Genomic DNA, 22,116 nt, shown 5'->3' on the forward strand with positions numbered 1-22,116 from the left:
TATCTTGGCCCTTTGCATGTATTTTCATGTACATTTTAGAATCAGTTTATTAAGTTCCTCAAAGAGCCATTACTCATAAAGCCAGTATGAAGGTTAGAAGACAAAAGTAGTAAAAACTACTAGAACTATAATTAGCTAAGGAGTACACATGATAAAATATGTAAAATATGATATCAAAACAACATGGAGGTAGTAAAATGCAGAACTGTAGAATGTGTTCAAACTTAAGTTATCAACTTAAAATAGATTTACAAATATAAGATGTTATGGGTAAGCCTCATGGTAACCACAAAGCAAAAACCTATGTATACAAAGGATAAGAAAGGAATATAAGCACATCACTACAGAAAATAAACCAGAGAAAAAGAGCAAGAGAAGGAAGAGAAGACCTACAAAATGACTAGAAAACAACAAAATTGCAGTAAGTACATACCAATCAATAAGTATAAAAGACTAAACTCTCCAAAAGATAGAGGCTGGATTAAAAAAAAAAAAAAAAAAGACCATCTAAATACCACCTACAAGAGACTTTCAGCATAGTAAACACAGAAACTGAAAGTAAAGGAATAGAAAAAGATATCCCATGTAAATGTGCACCAAAAGAAAGCCAAGGTAGCTATACTTGTATCTGACAAAACAGACTAATAGACACAGGAGGAAATTATATAATGGTGAAGGGGTCAATCCAACAAGAGGGTATAACTTCTATGTTGGGTAAATACACACCCAACATAGAAGCACCTAAATACATAAACCAAATAGTAACAGACCTAAAGGAAGAAATTGACAATATTATAATAATAGTAGAAGACTTTAATACCCCACTTACATCAATGGATAAATCATCTGGACAGAAAAATAAGGAAACGTCAGCCTTAAGTAACACGTTAGATCAGATGAACTTAACAGGTAGATATAGCCAAAACATTCATCCAAAAGCAACAAAATACACATTCTTCTCCAGTGCACATGGAACATTCTGCAAAATAGACATGTTAGACCACAAACAACTCTTAACAAATTTAAGATTGAAATTATGTCAAGCACCTTTTTCAACCACAATGGTATGACACTAGAAATCAATTACAAAACAAAACTAGAAAATTCACGACCATGTGGAGATTAAACATGCTACTGAACAGCCAAGAGGTTGCCAAAAAATCAAAAGAAATAAAAAAAATATCTTGAGACAATGAAAACGGAAACACAACATACCAAAACCTGGGATGCAACAAAAGCGATTCTAAGAGGGAACGTTATAGCTATAAATGCCTACCTCAAAAAACAAGAAAAATCTCAAACAACCTAGCTTTGTATCTCAAGGAATTATAAAAACAAATGAAGCCCAGTTGGTAGAATGGAGGAAATACAACGATTAGAGCAGAAATAAAAATCATAGACTAAAAACTGAATAGAAAAGATCAATGAAACCAAGGGCTGGTTCTTTGAAAACTAAAAAAACAAAAGAAAAGAAAGAAAAAATGGTGCCTTTAGCTAGACCCAAGAAAAAAAAAAAGGGCTCACATCAAATGAAAGAGATGTTATAAGTACTACTACAGATACACAAAGGATCATAAGAGACTACTATGAATGATTATACACTAATAAATTGGAAAACCTAGAACAAGGGTCTCCAACTCCTGGGCCATGAACTGGTACCGGTCTGTAGCCTGTTAGGAACCGGGCTGCAAAGCAGGAGGTGAGCAGCAGGCCACTGAGCAAAGCTTCACCTGTATTTGCAGACACTCTCCAGTGCTAACATCACTGCCTCAGCTCCACTTCAAATCATCGGACATTAGATTCTCATAGGAGCACCAGTTGCTGATGCTAAAAAGGTTGGGGATCACTACCTAGAAGACATGGATACATTCTTAGAAACATACAACTTGCCAAGCCTGAATCATGAAGAAATAGAAAATCTGAACAGAACAATTACTAGTAAGTAAACTGAATCAGCAATCAAAAACCTCCCAACAGAAGTCCAGGCGCAGACAGCTTCACTGGTGAATTCTACCAAAAAGTCTAATAATACCAATTCTTCTCAAACTCTTCCAAAAAACCGAAGAGGAAGGAACACGTCCAAATTCATTGTACATAGCCGGCATGGCTCTGACACCAAAACCAGACAAGGGCACCACAAGAAAAGAAAACTACAGGCCAATATTCCTGATGAACATAGATGCAAAAATCCTCAACAAAATATTAGCAAAAATAAAAATGAAATTCGACAATACATAAAAAGATCATATGGGGGAGTCACTTTCTAAGTTATATAATGTCTAAACACTTTATACCTGAAATTAATATAACACTGAACATCAACTGTAAGTGAAAACCTTTTTTTAATTTTTAAAAAGGATCATATAACATGATAGTGGGATTTAGTCCAGGGATGTAAGGATTGTTCAATACCTGCAAATCAACTGATGTGATAAATCACATTAGCAAAATGAAGGCTAAAAATCATGATCATCATAATAGATCCAGAAAAAATATCTGACAAAATTTAATGTCCATTTATAAAAATTCAACAAACTGGGTATAGAGGGAATGTGCCTCAATCTAACAAGCCCACAGCTAACATACTCAATAGCAAAAAAATGAAAGCTTTTCAGCTAAACCAGGAACACAAGATGCCCACTCTCACCACTTTTATTCAACATAGTAATGGCAGTCCTTGCAAGAACAATTAGGCAAGAAAAAGAAATAAAAGGCATCAAAATTGAAAATGAAGAAGTAAAACTGTCACTGTTTGCAGATGACATTATTTTATATAAAAACACTGAAGACTTGATCAAAAACCACTTAGAATAATTCAGTGAAGTTGCAGGATACAAAATTAACATACAGAAATCAGATGCATTTCTATACACTAATACCAAACTATCAGATAAATTTTAAAACAATCCTATTTACAACTGCATCAAAAAGAAAATACCTAGGAATAAATTTAACCAAGGAGATGAAAGACCTGTAAGCTGAAAACTATAAGGCATTAATGAAAGAAATTGAAGACACAAATAAATGAAAATATATTCTGTACTCACGGACTGGAAGAATTAATATTATTAAAATGTTCATACTATCCAAAGCAATCTTACAGATTCGGTGCAATTTCCTATCAAAATTTAAATGGTATTTTTCACAAAAACACAACAAAAAATTCTAAAATTTGTATGGAACCACAAAAGGCCCCCAAATAGCCAAAACAATCTTGAGGAACAACAACAAAGCTGGACATATTGCACTTCCTGATTTCAAACTACATTACAAAGCTACAGTAATTAAAACAGTGTATTGACATAAAAACAGACACATAGAAAATGGAACGAATAGGAAGCCTAGAAATAAACCCACACATATAAGGTCAATTCATTTATGACAAAGGAGCCAAGGCTATACAATGAGGAAAGGGCAGTCTTTTCTATAAGTGGTATTGAGAAAACAGAACCACTATCTTATTCCATGCACAAAAATCAATTTAAAATGGATTAAAGACTTGAATTTAAGACCTAAAACCATAAAACTCTTATAAGACCTAATGATACAACATATGAGTAAGGAAAACTTAATGTCACAATACAAAATTGTACATAAGAGTTTTCCATAAATTAAGTCAGCTTTCAGTTTACTTTGTCATTTTAATAGCATTTTGATAAGTAATGCTCATTAATTATCTGTGTACCATTGCTTCATACAATCTTATACAAAAGGAGTCCTCCAGTGAATTCTAATGTTGTTCAAAGCTCAGAGCACAGTTGTTCCTAATCTTTCTAAGATCTCCCATTTAACAGTAATATTTTAAATTCTTTTTACAGTCGAGTCTGGGCATATTACCTAGATTCACAAGCATAAGTCAATAACTGAAATTCTGAGGGGGCTGTGGTTCACAGAAACTACTTATCCAGATCACCCTCATTTTACAAATTAACAAAGTAAGGCCGAGAGAAAAAAACCTACTCACATTCACTCGAGTTTAATGACAACACACAAAACAATGGAGTATAAAATAAGATAAAACACCTCTGGTAACTAAAGTGTCCTTTATTCTATATCATCCTATTGGAGTTTTATTTCTACACCATAAATGTTAAATGCTTAAGATACAGATTAATAAAAAATAAGAGATCTCAGTACAGAAAATATACTTAATAAATGAAAGCAAAAACCAAAGATGTGGGAAGAGCCAAGAAAGCAAGATAAGCCCTAACCAAAAATGCTGGAAATACTCAAAGAACTACTCTTTTGAGCCACATTCTCAGCTTCCAGTGACCATATTTATAAGCACAACAGCTAAGAAAGGAAAGCAGAAAGTTAAATCTTTTAAAAGCAAATGTAGACATATTTTGTACTGTGCAAAGCACTAATTTCAATAGATCCATTAAATAGAGAATATGTGAAAATATTTGAGAAAAATCATTAATAAAATAGTAACTCTAACCAAATTAATGGTAGACAAAAAGTTTACAGTATTTTATTCCTAGTGTTTTAAATCTGTATGAACAAATTTAAATACTTGTTTCTTAAAATAGTTTCTTAAACTTAATAAAAAAAAAACCCTCTATGAACTCAAATGCTGATTATTAGTACATAGGAAATACCTTTATAACAGAAATTGTACAAATATTAACAAGGTGCCACAGTCCTAAAATAGGCCACTTTCAAAAAGTCTAATTATGGATTATCATAGTTAACTATCTAAATGTATTACAGTAAACAGAAGTTATATACATGAACCATACTTGAAGCTCAATAGTCACGACTATGAGGCGATCACTGGACTTCTATTTCCAAAGCTTCGACAATGTGTGCAGCAGAAGGACGATCTTTAGGATTTTCATTAGTGCATACAGAGAAGAGTTCGATTACTTTCTGGTATGTTTCATCCAGTTCTTCCATATTAATAGGTGGCCTAGTTCCCAAAGCTGCATAGTATGCCTCATCATCAAAGTCACTTTCATCAAAAGTTTTATCTGTTCATGAAAGAGTTAAAGATTGAAATAAAATCACGGAAAAGCTTAGTGACTGCTCACTGACCCTTCTGAAACATCCAGTAGGTTTTTCATTATGCCCCCGGCAGTCTAGTCTCTCTGACTGTCCTATACATTAGCTATTATCATGGATTTACTATCAATCCATCGTTATCAACCCTTTCCCCCTTACTATGACAGCTTTCCAACCTTGTTCTCAGGGAAGGGGAGTTTTTAAGGTTACTTTTGCTCCTCCCAATTTTCTCATTGTTTCTCCCAGTTCTGAATTAATCTACATCCCATTTGTATGAGATTAAACTGAGATGGTACCAAATTAGCCATCAGTATTACTAAAATATATCCCATGCCACTAAATCAAATAGCTTTTTAAAATTTTAACTTAATAGGAAAGTAAGTTTTATAAACTATTTAAAACTGAAGAGATTGAGATTTATGTTAAAAATGTTATTATACCTTCATCATCATCATCATCATCATCTGAAAGATTAATGTGTGGAATACATAAAGTCATCATTTCCCACAGAGTAAGGCCAAAGGCAAATATGTCAGCCTTGTCAGTAATAATTCCATTCTCCTCCAAAGCTTCTTTGGGTTTCCAAGGCTCAGTGCCAATATAGCAGGCCTCAGGGTCGGTCACTGAAAAAGTAATACTCAGGTAAAATGATCATAAAGGCAAGCACTAGAAATCACTAAGAAAAACAACCCAAAGAAAAATGGGCAAATGATCTGACAGGTAGTTTAAAGGTTAATAAATGTAGCCAGTAAACATGAAAAAACACACCCAATCTCATTAATAAGAATTACTTTTCCCCTATCAGATTAAATATTCAAAAAGAAAGCTGGGAATTTGTAAAGAAACAGCAATTGTCTTAGAAAGTGGTAGGAACATAAAACAATTGTGTAGTCAAGGGTACATCTGGGAGCTAGATTGCCCTGCCTGGGTTCAAAGACATTTGCAAGCTGTGTGACTTTGAACCGACCACTTAATCTCTGTGCCACAATTTCTTCAATTTTCAAATTATGCTGTCATTATGGTGAGAGAAATACCATTTATATGCTTCTACTATTGCTAAACAAGGGGAAAGGGAACGGGGAAAGGGTCGAATCACATATTAGCTCTTAAAGCTTCTGCCCAGGAATGATATTTCCGTCTAAATTTTAGACTTGACTTGCCAATTTCAATGAAAAATCCAGCTAAAATTTTGATTGGAATCGGACTGAATCTCTAGATCAATTTCGGAAGATTAACATCTTAACCGTATTGATTCTGCCAATCCACAACCATGATCTCTTTCTCTTTCTCCCTTTACTTACGTCTTAATTCTTAGTAACGTTTTATGGTGTTCAGCATATAGTTCACTTTTTTGTTAGATTTATTCTTCAATATTTTATGCCTTTTGGTAAATGGAATTTTTAATTTTTTCATTTTTTTCAATTATTAACTATATAAATACTTAACTTGATTCCAGTTTTTATAGATTCCTTGAGATTTTCTACCTAAACAATCACATCAATTGTAAATATGAACAATTTCATATTCTCTCCAATCTTGACGGCTTTTACTTTTTTGATTTAATGATAGGAAGATAGGACGGTGCTAACACTGGCCAGAGGTGGAATGCTGGCCTTATCCTCTATTGAGGTATAATGTCACCTGTAAGTTATTCTGTAGATATCCTTTTTGAGGTTAAGTTCCCTTCCATACCTGGTAAGCAAGAGGTTTTTTTAATCATGAATGAAAGATTTTGTCAAATGCTTTTTCTGCATCTATTGAAATGACTATATAGTTTTCAAATCTGTCAATATGGTACACTGTGTTCACTTCTGCAGTATTAAAATAACTTTCCTTTCCTGGAATAAACCATAGTTGGCTAGATATACTATCCTTTTCATATTCGATTTGTTAATATTGAATATATTCAATTTGTTAATATTCTGTTAAGGATTTTTACATCTGTGAAGGTACTGATCCATGATTTTTTTCATGATATACTTTTCAGATTTTGACATTAGAGTTATGCTGAACTTGGAATAATTAGGCAGTGAACCTTATTTTCTGAAAATATGTGTGTAAAATCAATGTCGTTTCTTCCTTGGATGTTTGATAGAAATTAACAGTAAAAATATCTAGGTCTTAGGTTTTCTTTGGGGGAATGTTTCTCTAATACAGGGCTATTTGGATTTCCTATTCCTTCTATTTACTTTGGTAAATTGTATTTTTCAAGGAAATTGTTCTTTTCATCTAAGTTGTCAAATTTGCTGGTATACAGCTGTTTGTAATAATCTATTAACCTTTAAATTTATGTATAATCTGTAGCAATAACCTGTCTTTTGTTCTTGATATTGCAACTTGCGTTCTTTTTTCTTGATCAATCCAGCTAAAACTTTGCCAATTTTATCTTTCAAAGAGCCAATTTTGGCTTTATTAATATTTTCTAGTGTTTATTTCTTTGATTTCTGCTCATCTTTACTTTTTCTTCTTCTGACTTACTCTGAATCTGCTTCGCTCTTCTTTTTCTTGCTTAAAAGGGAACATAGGTTATTGATTTAGAGCCTTTCATGTACACAACTCCAAATTTCCCTCTAAGCCCTACTTTAGTTATATCTCAAGCAGTTTGATATATTTCTTTTATTCAATTAAAAATATTTTCCAATTTCTCTTTTCATTTTCTTTGATGCATGGGTTATTCAAATTTGTGTTGTTGAATTTTCAAATATCTAGGGGTTTCCTAGATATTATATTGTTATTGGTTTCTAACTTAAATCCGTTGTGGTCAACATAGTTCATACTTTTATACATTTTCCTTTTCAGATTTAAAGGCTTTACTTCTGCTATGACTAGGCTAAACTCAAGCTCTTACGAAGTGAACATTCACTAGATAGTGTTAAGATACTATACTAAAAATAAAAATTTCAGTATATGATTGTTATTAATCTCCATTTCTTCACAAATATAATTCACTTTCAAATAAACAGAAAAAAGAAACAGGAAGCCTGATTAATGATAAAAGCTTCTCTTCAGAACTAAAGTTCTGCCTTGAAGGTCTCAAGAAATTTACAAAGAAAGTGGAGAAAAGAAGAAACTAACATCTGAAGAAAACAAGACTGAGAAGGAAAATGAGAATAAAGAAGTCAAGAAATTAAAGATTCCAGGCAATAAGCACTCATTCATTTATTCAACATTTTGTTGGGAATACTTAATAACTAAGTAGGCTCTGTCTGAAGATGAAGTGAGAATAAAGATGCTAGTATCCAGTATCAGGTGGTGAGAATGAAAGATGTCCCTATGACAGCCTTTCTACTTAACTCAGCTTTAGGACAGTAAAGTTTGGAAAGTGGTCATGACCAGTAAGATTCATGAAAAAAAAAAAACAAATACTTTCCACTATATCACCTTACACCTAGAAAGCACTACTAGGTAAGAGTCTGCATTGTCCAATATGAGCCACTAACCATATATAGCTACTGGGCATCTAAAATGTGGCCGAAGTAGCTGAGGAAATCAATTTAAACAATTTTTAAATACAAATTAAAGAACCAAATGTAGCTAGTGGCTACTGCAGTGGACAGCGAAACTGTAGAGCATTTTTACCTTCCACACTATGATGGCAATATTTCATAGAGTAGATGTTACATCGGCTTAGGCCCTAAAGTGAGAATAACATGGAACACAGCCCTAATGGATATGTAGCTTGAATACTAAGCTCTGGTTATTTTAAGCTACTAAGGTTTTTGAGGGTCTATGTTACCAGGGCAAAACTTAATGTAAACTGAATGATACACCAATTGCAATATCTACTAGTGTTTGAGAGTACATGTTAACCTGTACTATTGCTCTTACTAGCATACAGACCATTTTTCAAAGAATTTTTCAGTTGTCGTGGCTTTTGAAAAATGGTTTCTAGCTTTGATATCCTTCTTAAGCCCAATATTAATTTAATAAGCATACCAGCCAAGATGTGCTCATTACAATTTTTTTCGACTTTTTTTTCAATCTATAATCTATGGGAATTACAGTTTTAGAAAAGTTTTATTTTTTCTAAAATGCCCAGACATCATCATTTGACTCAACTATTTTCTTACTGATACAAAAATGTCACCTCTACCATAACAAATTACCTATATTTCAGACTATTTCTTGATTCTATTTTTTTCTATTTTGGCATGATATCACTGCTTTAGTTACTACAGCTTTATAATACTTCTTAATGTCTGGTCGGGAAAATTCCTACAACATTCTTTCATAAACCTTTCCTGGCTATGTTTGAAAATGTCTCCTCAGGATGAACTTTACATTCACTTTGACACATTCTAAAATAAAACAGATCATACTGGGATATTGTAGTATTCATCGATTTTCTAATTCATTTATTCGTTTCCTTTACCTTATACTCATATAAGAAGGTAAATTTCAATGTTATTTATTAAATATATTGAAAGTAAAAGCTTTCTCTTTGAGGCTGGCTCTTGGTTCTCACAAACAACATATCTTAAAATTCCTAAGAAAAGGGTCAATGTTTACAATAAAAAGAGATGAGTTGGGGTGGGCCAAAAAGTAAAAAAAAAAAAAAAAAAACAGAAGAATGGCCTTTACGAGCAACCCTCTTTCCTAGTTCCACTCCACTTTCTTCTATTGGGTTAAGAAACTTGTCACTATGCCGGATGCTAAATGAATTCCTTTATAAAACCTAATTACAATTTTATTTTCTATTCCCAGAGTTATCTTCAGTTAAAATATGTATTAATAAGAAAACAATTTATATTGCGTGTATAGCAAGAAAGGGGGTTAGAGGCTGAGGGGAAGAGTTAGCAGGAAATACTTTTAATTGTGTACCTGTTGATAAATAGTTTTTGATTTTTGAAGAATGTGAACATACTACCCATTTAAATATGTAAAAATTAGAAATTTAAAAGATAAACAAAAACAAATTTAAAAAATCAGACTTACCAGTCATATTTTCATCCAATGGTAGAGATACTCCTACATCACAGATTTTAATTGTTTCAAAATTACCTTTAACTACAACATTTGAAGACTTTATGTCTCCATGAAGCAGTTTCTTTTCTTGGTGGAGATACTAAAATAGAGGAAAATTTAACACACCTGAGCAAAAATACAAACTAATAAAAGATATATACAACCTTCAAACAAAATACAACAACTTGAACTCCCTTCCTAAGCTACAGGATTTTACCTGTCCATCATTTCAAATTATTTGAAGCTTGCAAAGGGAACATCCCATGTTATCTTATCTGCCATACTGACCAGAAACCTAAAGGATTCTTTGGAAATCAGTGTCTATTTTTAGGTAAGCTAACTTTTAATTTTCACACCTATCTCACATAGTTTTATATGAAAAGATGCTACGGCAGACTTCAAAATATATCCCAATTTTACTTGAGGCTAGTAATTTTTAGGAACAATTTTGGAATCTTCACAATGAGGCATCCTTTCTTCAAATGAATTGCTGAGATAATACATAACAACAGAAGACTTAGGGCTACACATTATTCGCAAGCAGAGGAGGAAGCAGAATGTAATCTAAGACAATATTTTGTTTCACATATTAACCCTTTCTTAGAATTGACAACTAATGATATCCATGCATAATGATAAAATGTCCTATAAAACTGTAATATGTTTATTCATCAGCATTTGAGCAAGTACTTTGTGATTTGGGCTTGAGAATGATAGAGACAAATCTTGATATATAACTTGAAACACTCATTGTGCTTTAAATGTTGACCATCGAATTTTATCTACTCAAATATATTTATATTAATCCCGTGATACATTTAAAATCATTACTTATTAAATAATTCAAATTATTAGTTTTTCCTATCCAGTTAAAACTGGTTTTTCTATACATTAAAATACACATATATAGAAATACTGATTTTTTCTAGTCTCATATTTCATGAATCGATTTTTATTCAATACTTAACATGCAACTTTGACATCTGTATGATTACCATGACCCACTTTTGAGTCACCCAACAGTTTTCTGGAGCCATCATTACTTCTAGTTCAATTAATTAGGATACAGAATTATTTTTGCTTCTTACACTGTGTCTATCCAAAGACATGATCATTTATTTGTCAACACTGAGAGAGCTTTTCTCATTTGACCTATAGAAGTAGATTCACGATATCCAAAACTCAATAACCCCCAAAGCAATCTTTAAGAGGCTATTTATAATCAATAGAGGTTAGGCTATACTCTCAGGTATAATTACTAAATTTGTGTTAAATTTATTAATTCCTGTAACTAAATCTAATGTGATCTCTATAAGCAAAACTACCTGACTTGGGTTATCTGAGATTATGTGAAGGCCTCAAATAATACCTTGCTGATCATATTAAGGAAATAGTGCACTGCAATGAGATTTTATAAGGCAACTAACTTTAACTTAAGGCAACCCTATCTTTCGAGGAAAAAAATCCTACCTTGTAATTAGGTACATATTTAGCTTCTTAATGTTCCACCAATCATTTAAAATATAATGGCATAGTTACCTTTAACCCTCTTGCCATGTTTAAAGCAACTTTTATAATTATGGCTGCTGGAAAAGGACCTTGGCTATCTTTATTTCGTTCTTCTATTAAGTCGTTTAGTGACTTTTCACCCCCATATTCCATAGCAAGACATAGACTACCATCACTGGCTTCAGTGAAAGCACGATAACCTTAAAGAAACATAACATTTTCTTATTACAATAGGGAAGAACAACAATAATATTTAAGTTTTTTACAGTAATGTGATTAAAAACAGATGTCAATTAACACTGATGAAGATATGATGAAAACAGCTATTATTTACAAAATGAATTCAGTAGATCTAATTTAAAATGCCTTCAGTGTTCGCAAATAGTATCACGAATTAAAATATTTTAAAATATTTTCTGCATTCTAAATATAATGGTTCACCGGCACTACTTATCTAAATGAAGATCATTTTATATTCCTGAAACCTCCATAGTACCAGCACCATAATGACTGTATTCTCATGAAGTTTTAAATTTACACTTGAGCATCTAAAAATATTATACAACAAATTTAGAATGTTCACATTAATTTGATTCTTACCAAACTCTACCACCACCTTCCTCAATTTTTATTAGTGAAATTAACTATATAAGAGATTATATAAACTGGTTCCGGATAAACAGAATACTATTCTATCAGGTACTACTACCAAATAAATTTAAACTTACCCACAATGTTTGGATGGTGAAGGCTTTTCAAAATCTTAGCTTCATCAGTCAGTCTTTTTTGATACATACTTTGATAATGACCATTACATTTAGAATTAATCTTTTTCACAGCCCAAGGAGAATGAGACAAGCCTCTTGGAGATCTTTAAAACAAATTAACCATAAAAAGTATAGAAAGATTAAAAACCAAAATGTATTTCAAATGACTAAGAAGAACTTCCAAATTTTAAAAAAGATAACAGTAATTTGTTTTTGTAAAAAAATTTACAATATTATACTACACTTCTGCTACATGCCTTTTTAATTAGGAGAGAAATAACTAATATATCTACTGATTACAAGAGAAGTCTGTATCTACTGCTAGAAGGGAGGAGATAAAAAGAGCACTAGAAGGAAAAAGGTGGAATGTTACAAATTTTAAACTTCAAAATTACTATTTTCTAATTTTTCCATTCAAGCATATCAGACTACTAACTGCTTAGCAAACACTTAACTATATGTAGCAGATATGAGTTCTGGAATGGTAAAGTAATAAACACTAATCTCTAAGAAACAATTTAAAAAAGAGATGTACAAAAAACATTTGGTCCATATATATCCGAAGAATAGAAGACTTCTTCACCAACAAATATTACACCTCTACACTAACCAATTCATTTTATACCTTTCACCATATACTCAAAGACAATGCACTTAAGGTAATAATAATAAACATACAAATGAGAAAAAAAAAGTTGTCTACTTTCTAGTAAGATTCAGCCATCTTAAAAATATTTGAAGTGTAAATATTTTGAGGCCTAAATAAATAATTACAAGTAACACAAAGTCAGGGAAAGTTTTACCTGACAAGTAGGTATTTATTTATGAGTATGGTAAACTATTAAAGACAAAGTGTATGCAGCATATAGGCATAAAAGAGCCTCAGAAGTTAAAAAGTTTAACCATAAAGAAATAACAATATACTGAACTAATATCATTTAACTTTGTACTACCTCATGAGAATAACTCTATAATTGCAGGACCTTGTTTAAAAAAAAAAATCAGAAAACATGTACTCAGGCAATCACTAGATTTCTTAATTCATATATATCTATCATCCATAAATTTACATAGTTTTACACCTCCAGTTTTAGATAACAATAACATTTGGGGATGACTTCTTTTATGTCACTTTATGAAATTTATGAGATATATATTTTTCAAGTTTCAAGGGGTACCCCGTAACTCTCAAACATTTAGAATTCAGTGAGTAGGTCCATCTTTACCATTTCCTAATCTACAGAATAACAAAAACATATTTACAAAACCTGAATAAAATACTTTACCAAACTAAAAGTTGGTTCACTGAAAAAGCTAATAAACAGGCAAAGATCTGATGAGATTGCACATGGAGAAAAAAAATAAAAGGAGACACAAATAATATTGCAATCAAAAATGGGGACATAATTATAGATAGAGCAGAGATAAAATAGAAGTGAACAAATACTAAAACTTTTACACCAATAAATTTAAAAGACAAAATGGTCAAATTCTGTTTAAAAAAGCTAAGAAAACTGATGAAAGAAGAAATTTCAGTTTAAAATCTTCCCACAAGAAATACAAAGCCTAGATAACTTTACAAGTAAATTTACTAAGCTTTCAAGAAACCTACCATTCAATCTTAGACAAACTGTTCTAGGGAATAGAAAGAATTTGAGTCTGGTATAACTTTAATAAAAAAATCAAATAGGTACAGCAGAAAAAGGAAAACCATAAGTCAATTTCAGTTATATTATAGATGCATAAATAGCAAACTGAATCTATCAGTATTTTAAAAAATAATACTTTGAAACTATGTTAGGTTTAATCTGGGGATGCAAACTTGATTTAACATTAAAAATATAGACTTTTAGATTAAAATGACAGCTTAAAGATACACATATAATTTTGGTCCCTCTCAAGCCTCACGAAAATAGACACAAATGGGTATTTTAAGACATACATCATTTACATAATGAATGAAAAAAAAGACAACTTTTGGAAGCTGGAAATAATGAATGAAAAAAAGACAACTTTTGGAAGCTGGAAAGCAGATGTAAGTAGATGACTTAACAGTAACAGGCTCATTGAATTTACTGAAAGTTATTCAAAAAGGCAGGTGGATTCCTAGATACTCTCCCCATTTCTATATCATTAGATAGTGGCCAATTTCCTAGCCCCCAGTTTCTCAAGACTGGAAAGTGGCTCCGTATGGGGCTAAGGCAGAAAGTCTTTAGCTTGAGGTTTACTGGCATAGCTGAATACCTGTGAACCATACAGGAACACAGTAGTTCATGACCCTATGCATACTAAATACTCAATGAGTTTTCACATGCTTATATACACCTATGTTATCACTGTCCAGATCACAATATAGAACATTTCTAGCAGCCGCAAAAGACTAAGGATGGCATTTTAAAAAAAGAAAACCTTCAGATATTTAAAAACAGGATATACAAAAATGAAAAACACAAAGTATCAAAAGGTGAGGTTGGAAAAAAACCTTCCAGAAAACAGAGCAGAGACATAGAAAATAGGAAAACCAGGCCAAAAAAAAAAAAAAAGACATTATAGATCGGTTCAGCAAGTTCAACATCCAAATAACAGGAGCTTCAGATAAAGAACAGAAAAATGGGTAACAATAATCAACAAAGTATTAAAATAATTCCTCAAAAATTTAAGAACATGAATTTTCAGAATCCAAGAGGCCCACACCCATGCATGTTACTGTAAAATTTCAGAACACTAGTGACAAACGGAAAACCATATAAGGTTCAAGGAGAATGAGAGGAACAGATCACATAAAACAGGTTCCATAAACAGAATCAGCAATCAGAAAGGTTTCAGAATTCTCAGCAGCAACACTGCAAGCTCTCAATGGAACAACATCCTCAAACTTCTGGAGTCGAATCACTTCCAACCAAGAATTCTAACTCAGAAAAAACAAAAAGGGCCATTAGAGTATGAGGGTAAAATGTAAACATTTTCAGAAACGCAAATTCTCAAAACTATCTCCTGTGCACCTTTTTATGGAGAGCTACCAGATGTCCTCCAACAAAAGACATAAACTAAGAAATAGGAAGACATGAGGTACAGAAAAACAGAGGATCCAATTCACCAGAGAAGCGAAGGAAATCCCAGGTTACCAGGAGAGGCTAACAGGGCCACATCACAAGGAGTGGTACAATCAGGCAGGAACTGCTATTTTTCAATATCAGCCATATGAAGCTTCTGATTAAGTTACATACAGTTTAATTTTGTTAACAACACATTTTACATTTAAAAATATTTAAGAAAAAAAATGAGCCTAGCCATGAACCTGTGAGAATTTTCTTCTTTCAAAATAACTTAGACAAGTTTTTAGACACTAAAAAAGAATGCTTACAAATAGCATACAAACACGCAAATGGGTGTTTAAATGCTTCAAGAACTACCTACTTACATATAATTGCTATGCTATTTTCAATTCATTAGCTTTTTATTAAAGAAAGCATTTCTGAAACAATATAAACATAACAACATCCTATGTTGGACTAGATTCCAAGAATGCATTAAGGAATACATAATGACTTAGATGTTTGCCACTTAATTAACATGAAACTAGGTACAAGTAATGAGTAAAAAAACCGACTTTTTAAAAAAGGTGTCTGTTGACATATTATTAGTATATTAATACAATTTTCCTACTTTAAAAGCATGTATTTACCTTTCTTATTTTATGATATATAAATGAAAACTTTACTTCTTTCAGTAGAGAGTACCTTGAGAAGGCAACTTTCCAAATAAAAGGGATTAATAGTCACTGATATCCCCCAACTGGAGTCCTCCTTGAGGTTTTCTTATTGAGAATCCTGCATCATTACCACACAGGAACCCCTTTCTCTTCCCATATAAGCCAAAAAAAAAAAAGGATAAGGTAAATTACTGCTCCTTTAATAATCTTTCAGGAGGAACCTAGGAGGAAAGTATACTAGGCAGAGAGCTATGGTAAAGTTATAAAAAGTTCTAGGACTAGAATATAGCAGCCAGGTAGGACCAGGAAAATTTAAATATTCAAATATTCATATTCCTTTTTGTCTACAAGTACAATGGAACTACAGTTCCATGTAAAAAGGTTAATCTGAAGTCTTATACTTACCTTTTCATAAGGTAGACATTTACCCCTGTACCAAAGCCAAGCTTCTGCATAAATGGAGAGGCAGGAATATTCACACATGGAGTTGAACATAATGCTAAATGTCAGAAAGAAAAATAAAAAATTAGTATTTGAAAAGACCTCTACAAATGCATCCTAACATTCTCAACACACTATCGCTAAGAGTATTAATTGTTATAATCTTTTGGAGAGTAATTTGACACTATCTATCCTAATTTTAAATAGATATCCCTTGACCAAGTCTACTTTTGGAGCTCTATCTTACAGTAACACTAAAGCAGGGGTCAGTTGTTTTTAGTATGGCCCTCGAACTAAGGACTGCTTTTTCAAAGGGTTGGTAAAAAACAGATAAAAGGAATACGCAATGGTGTCCCTATGTGGCCCACAAAGCCTAAACTATTTACTATCTGGCCCTTTACAAAAAGTTTGCTGATGCCTATAGTACAGCATGAGCCCAAAAACATCATACATGTGCATGGATACATGCACATATATTTGAATATTGGGATTCACTTCTGCTGCTGCAGAAAACACAAAACCCAAGTAATCAATACTAGTCTCAATTATAGTATATCTATATTATAGACCATTATAGAATCATTTAAAAAAATGAGACAGAGGAGTCCTACTTTTGCTAATGAATAATTAACTGCTCCTGGAATTGCCATCTAGAAAACTTGATAAAATATAATGGTTTTCAGATACTTAGGCACAGCAGGGTTGTGATCTTTGGGAGAAGAGAAACAAATGAGGTGAGCCCTATAACTGCTCTAACTTACCTCTTGAAGGCAGTTTCCAAGCAACAGAACAAAGAAACACGGCCCAGAGGTCTTATGAAATTGAGAAGACAGAGGATCAGAGGTCAGGAGACCCAAGTAGTTAGAATGTGTGGAGCACAGAACTAAAGACGAAGCCACAAAGTGAGAGAGAATGCTCCAGAAACCTGAAAGGAGATCTCCCTCTAAGCACTTGGCTAAGTACTTATCGGTACTTAGAAACAGCAGAAAATATGACCTTCTCAAGTGTATGAAATCGTTCACCAACATTGATCAAGTCGGATTGATCTAAGAAGAAAAACATAAAATACCAGTACCAGAAATCGAAAAGGCAATAACACCACAGATCCTACTGACACTAGAAAGGTAATAAGAGTATAAAATAAATAACTTTATGCCAGTAAATTTGACAACTTAGAAGCAATGGACAAATTCCTTAAAAAACACTAACAAAGCTTACACAAGAAGAAGCAGATAATATGATAACCCAATACCTAGTAACTGTTAAGTTATAGTTAAAATCTTCCTACTAAGACGACTTCCTACTAAGAAAAGGCCCACATGGCTTTACTGGTGAATTCTACTTGTTAAGGAAGAAATGCTATCAATTCTACATATACTCATCAAGAGAAGGAAACACTTCCCACATTACTTTATGAGTACAGAATATCCTGTTACTGAAACTAGACACATTCCAAATAATAATTTTAAAGAAAGACAGCAATAGTTCAATATTCCTCATGAACAGAGAAAATATCAACAAATTGAATCAAGCAATTCGTAAAATCCATCACAACTAAACTGGCTTTACCCCAGGGATGAAAAGCTGGTTTAACATTTGAAAATTAACATAATTTACCATAGCAACAAACTGAAAAAGAAAACTTTACCTCAACAGATTCTGAAAAGCTTTTGACAAAGTTCAACACCCATTCATGATTATCAAGAAAAGGAAAATTTCTCAACCTGACAAAGGACATCTGTGAAAAACCTACACCTACTCTATGAGTATGCCGATATGCCTGTGTGAGGGCCCAGGTTGTATGAGAAATCTCTGTATGCTGCTCAATTATGCTGTGAATCTAAAATTGCTCTAAAAATAGTCTATTACAAAACAAAAAACAACAACAACAAAAAGCCCTATTACCTAAAACAATACATTATTGTGAACAAGGCAAGTGAGTCTACTCACACCTCTTCTATTCAAAAACATACTGGAGCCAGTGCCACAGAAAAGAAAAGGAAAGTAATATAGACTAAGGAAAAAAAGTAAAACTGTCTTTGTTCACATATATTACAAACTAATGTACAATGTACAATACCTTAAGCAATCTATTAAAAAGCTACTAGAATAAGCAAGTTTAGCATGGCTGCAGGATACAAGATACAAAAATCTATATATTAGAAATGAACAAGATTTTCTTCTATGTTATCTTCTAAACATTTCATAATTTTGACCATCTTTGTATATGCTCTGCACTGAGGGTCAATTTGCATATTCGTATTTAACTGTTAATATGTTTCCCTCACAAGAACAATGCATGTTTGAGGGGGAAAGCAAGTAGTTCCTTAATGGTTAAGTTAAGTTGATTTTTCACCAGGGAGAATCTCCAAATCTACTAGACTGTCAATAAAATTAGCTCACAGATGACCATATCCCAGCTTATAAAATAAGTCCTATTTGTTAAGATCAACATCATAAAGAGGAATTACACTAAAATTGTGTACGACAGATAATAAAGCATCAAACTACAATACTAAGACATTTCTAATAGCAATAACAATGAAGAAAGGTTTTATATTTATCTTACCAGATTTCTTTTTTTCAGATACTTTGCTTGGTGTCTTGAAATTATTGATTTCTTCCATTGCAGTAATCACTACAGGTCCTACGACAAAAACAAATTGAAAAGTTACCCAGCAGTTAAAAAGACTACAATTCGTTCATATAGAAAAAATTCCTACATACTATATCACTCATTTTTTCACATAAACATAAAATTTGAGAACTGGAAAAGACCACGACAAATAATTACTCCAATTTTATTAACAATGAGAATGAAATCCAGAGACGTACAGTTACTTACCCAAAGTCATACTATTAGTAACTGGGGGTTTTTTGTTGTTGTTTGTGTTAATTAAAAAGTAATATGTGCACTTGGTTAAAAATAAACAAACAAAACGAACCCTAATCCAGGAGTTCGGAGGGCTCATGTTGAAATCCTTCTTCCACTGCTGTCAGCTCACCCACACACTGGAAGCAACATTACTTGAGCAGTTCAAAGTGGGGAACTGTGCTTTTCAGTCCTTGCTCAACCCCCGACCCCCTCCATTCCACCAGAAATCCTTCGCCAGTTTTAGCCTCCCCTAACAGCTGGCTCGGTTGCGGTAACGAACCGTTTCCACCTGGTACAAAGCCCCAGGCACAAGCCCCAGTGTTCGCATCTGGCGCATAATTAAGATATGCCTAAGGACCGGGCTCTCTCCTCAGGCCGACTCGGGCTACCCAGTATCCACCAGCAACATTCTGTAAAACGATGGCAGTTTGCTAACCAGCGGCTCTAACCGTCGTGTTCTCCCATGGCGCTTCCATAGAAAGCACAGACTGCTAGGCCTCGCTTAAAGAAAAGGCAGTTTTTTTGAAATCCCCACCCTACCTCGAGGTTCAGATGCGCACTTGGGTTTGGGTCGCAAACATGATTCCTAAAAGAACTCCTAGTTTAACGCCATATCCCAACGTCTTCAACTTTCCTCTAGGCCTTGAGCTGTTACAAAAGCAAACGCAGAGGCTTCGGCCGCGGCTGGGCGCCCGACCCCCGCCCAGGCCCGCGCGCGGTCGGCGGCCGAGAAAGAAGCTCCCCTTACCCGAGCGGGGCGGCGGAGTCACACCCCAGGTAGGTAAAGCCCGGGATGACGAGCGATCCAGGCCAAGGCAGTCTTGAAATCTGGTCTCCAGTGGCCCCTTGTGCGACCCCACCCCGGCCTCAGCGCCCAACGGACCAACACCCACACTCGACAACAGTCGCTACGACCGGAATGCTCCCCGCTTTCAAATGCACGCGCGTTGTTCCTGCGTCGGCCGCGAACTACGGGGTGTCGCGAAGGACACAATTAGCCGTAGTTCCCGTTCCTGGTCTTTTGGTCTTTCCTGACTCTTTAAGGATCCTATTTTACTGCCAAGCAGGGACATTTGGGGGCGGAAGGGGACAGAGGTGGAGGGGGTAGAGGGAGTGGAGGGGGTGGAGGGGGTGGGGGAAGGAGGGGAAGGGAGGAGAGAAGGGCCTAAAAAGACAAACTGATTTTTATAGCCACTGTCAACCCTTCAGAGGAACAAAAAAATATATATGCCTGTATTTCCTGTATTTAAGACTGAAATTCTCCCCAATTGCACCGAACTCAGAATGTGGAGTAATTATTATATAAATTTTTATTACAGATTTATTTGGCTTTGAAACACTATAACTAAAAGTGCATTAACCTAGAGTAATGATCATTTTTAGCCGAGAAGAAAAATGAATATTTAGAAATTTTGCTCTTATAATTACCACATTCAGCTCAACAATTGTTCGTTTATTCAAAAATATTTATAGATCACTTACTATGTTCCAGGTGTCGATTGAAAGCCTACTGTACTATATAGTTGTCTATGCAAGAGACGCTGAGATGATAAAATCACTAAACTCCCACCCAGAAGGAGCTTAGAATCTTTGGGGTGAATGGATGGAGGCGGGAGGGATGGGAACATGCCCTAAGAAAACACACACACACACACACACACACACACACCCATAGTACAAAAGAGGACTTTATGTGGGTTACTATGTTCATATTTCCTATTTTTCAATTGAGGAAACTATAGCGCGGAGAGGTTAACTAATTTGCCTTAAGTTGCAGGGCTAATAAATAGCACTTAAAGCTATGTTGAGCTTAGACTTTTACAATTGTGCTCAAAATCTTTTTCATCTTACATACTCTTACACATACACAGACTCCTACCCCTCCACCCCCAGTGCCTTCCCATTTTTGGTGACCCTCTCCTAAACATAGATGGTCGCATTACACCTTCCCTCTATCTCAGCCTAATTTTTTTTTTTTTGTATATGTGGAGTCATAATGTAGACCTCGGCATCTTTTAAAAGACTATTTACAGTTTTCTATACTTTTTATTAAGTCCTACATTTTCCAAACCCTTTATTTTCTATTCTTACTGGCTACTAAAATCCTGCCTAAAGCAAGAAACCAAGAGTTTATTAATTAACCACTGCTTGTGAAAAGAAACTCTAGGGAGACGAAGATATTGACACAGGTGTAAGATGAAGCAGCAAATATTTACAAGAATAAAGGCCTTTGGGTAAAGACTTATAATCATTCTGTTCCCCATCTTGTAACCATAAAAATATCTCCAGAGATTGTCTGTAGAAGCATCTGAATTTCACAAACTTAATGTTAGTGAACTATAATTATTCACCTCAAAATCTTGCATATCGGTCAACTGTCACGGGAAACAGCTTCCAACTTGAATCAGTTATTTCTCCCAGTATGTCAATGGCCTGGATTACTTGGCTTAAGCAAAAGAGCCTCAAACTCTATATTTGACTCTTGGCTGGTTGTGCCCCAAAGGAACATCTGCATCATCCTTTTTAGACCATAAACCCCAACTTTTGTTCCCTTCGGAGCCTCCCTTTTTGACTTTCATGAGCCTAGTTTAAAGAGGAAAAAAGAATATAACGATTCCCCTGCCCCTCTTTTCTACTGCTATTACATTTAAATTCTCTTCAAGGCCATGTGGATGCTGCTGATTTGCTAGAAGAATCGTGACAATGTTTAGGGAAGAGGAAGGAAAAAAAAGTTAAAATTTCAAAATTTTCCTATTGTTACAGCTGTGTGTTCAACCAGTCAACATGCTACAAGGATGCTGCTCAAGCATCTTGAAGCCATTGGGTCCATAGCTGAGGCTCCC

The 22,116-nt window shown here is 33.9% G+C and overlaps 1 protein-coding gene across 3 annotated transcripts; it reads right to left on the minus strand.

Annotated features, from left to right (window-relative positions):
* Positions 1-4,024: 4,024 nt before the first annotated feature.
* On the minus strand, positions 4,025-20,265 carry PBK (PDZ binding kinase). 3 transcript variants are annotated; one of them, XM_036233574.1, is made up of 9 exons: positions 20,022-20,265; positions 19,814-19,921; positions 18,968-19,045; positions 16,363-16,456; positions 12,207-12,349; positions 11,509-11,678; positions 9,940-10,069; positions 5,445-5,627; positions 4,025-4,973 (listed from the first exon to the last, which is right to left on the minus strand). In XM_036233574.1, exons 3-9 carry the CDS (start codon positions 19,023-19,025, stop codon positions 4,774-4,776), a joined length of 978 nt encoding a protein of 325 aa, XP_036089467.1. In that variant the 5' UTR covers positions 19,026-19,045; positions 19,814-19,921; positions 20,022-20,265; the 3' UTR covers positions 4,025-4,773. The 3 variants fall into 3 exon arrangements, with proteins under 3 accessions (XP_036089467.1, XP_016000119.2, XP_036089468.1); XM_016144633.2 differs by lacking the exon at positions 19,814-19,921 and having other exon boundaries at positions 20,022-20,264; XM_036233575.1 differs by lacking the exons at positions 19,814-19,921; positions 20,022-20,265 and adding an exon at positions 19,344-19,362.
* Between the last annotated feature and the right edge of the window lie 1,851 nt (positions 20,266-22,116).

This window comes from Rousettus aegyptiacus, unplaced genomic scaffold, assembly GCF_014176215.1.
Source record: "Rousettus aegyptiacus isolate mRouAeg1 unplaced genomic scaffold, mRouAeg1.p scaffold_m13_p_16, whole genome shotgun sequence".
In the NCBI taxonomy this organism is placed as follows: domain Eukaryota; kingdom Metazoa; phylum Chordata; class Mammalia; order Chiroptera; family Pteropodidae; genus Rousettus; species Rousettus aegyptiacus.

Excerpts from the sequence above, each read along its gene's own strand:
- PBK (XM_036233574.1), bottom strand. The coding sequence starts at position 19,025 with ATGGAAGAAATCAATAATTTCAAGACACCAAGCAAAGTATCTGAAAAA. Across the intron at positions 16,457-18,967 it reads ATCTGAAAAAAAGAAATCTG|CATTATGTTCAACTCCATGT; the intron begins GTAAGATAAATA and ends TCTGACATTTAG. Across the intron at positions 4,974-5,444 it reads TGATGATGATGATGATGAAG|ATAAAACTTTTGATGAAAGT; the intron begins GTATAATAACAT and ends TTTCATGAACAG.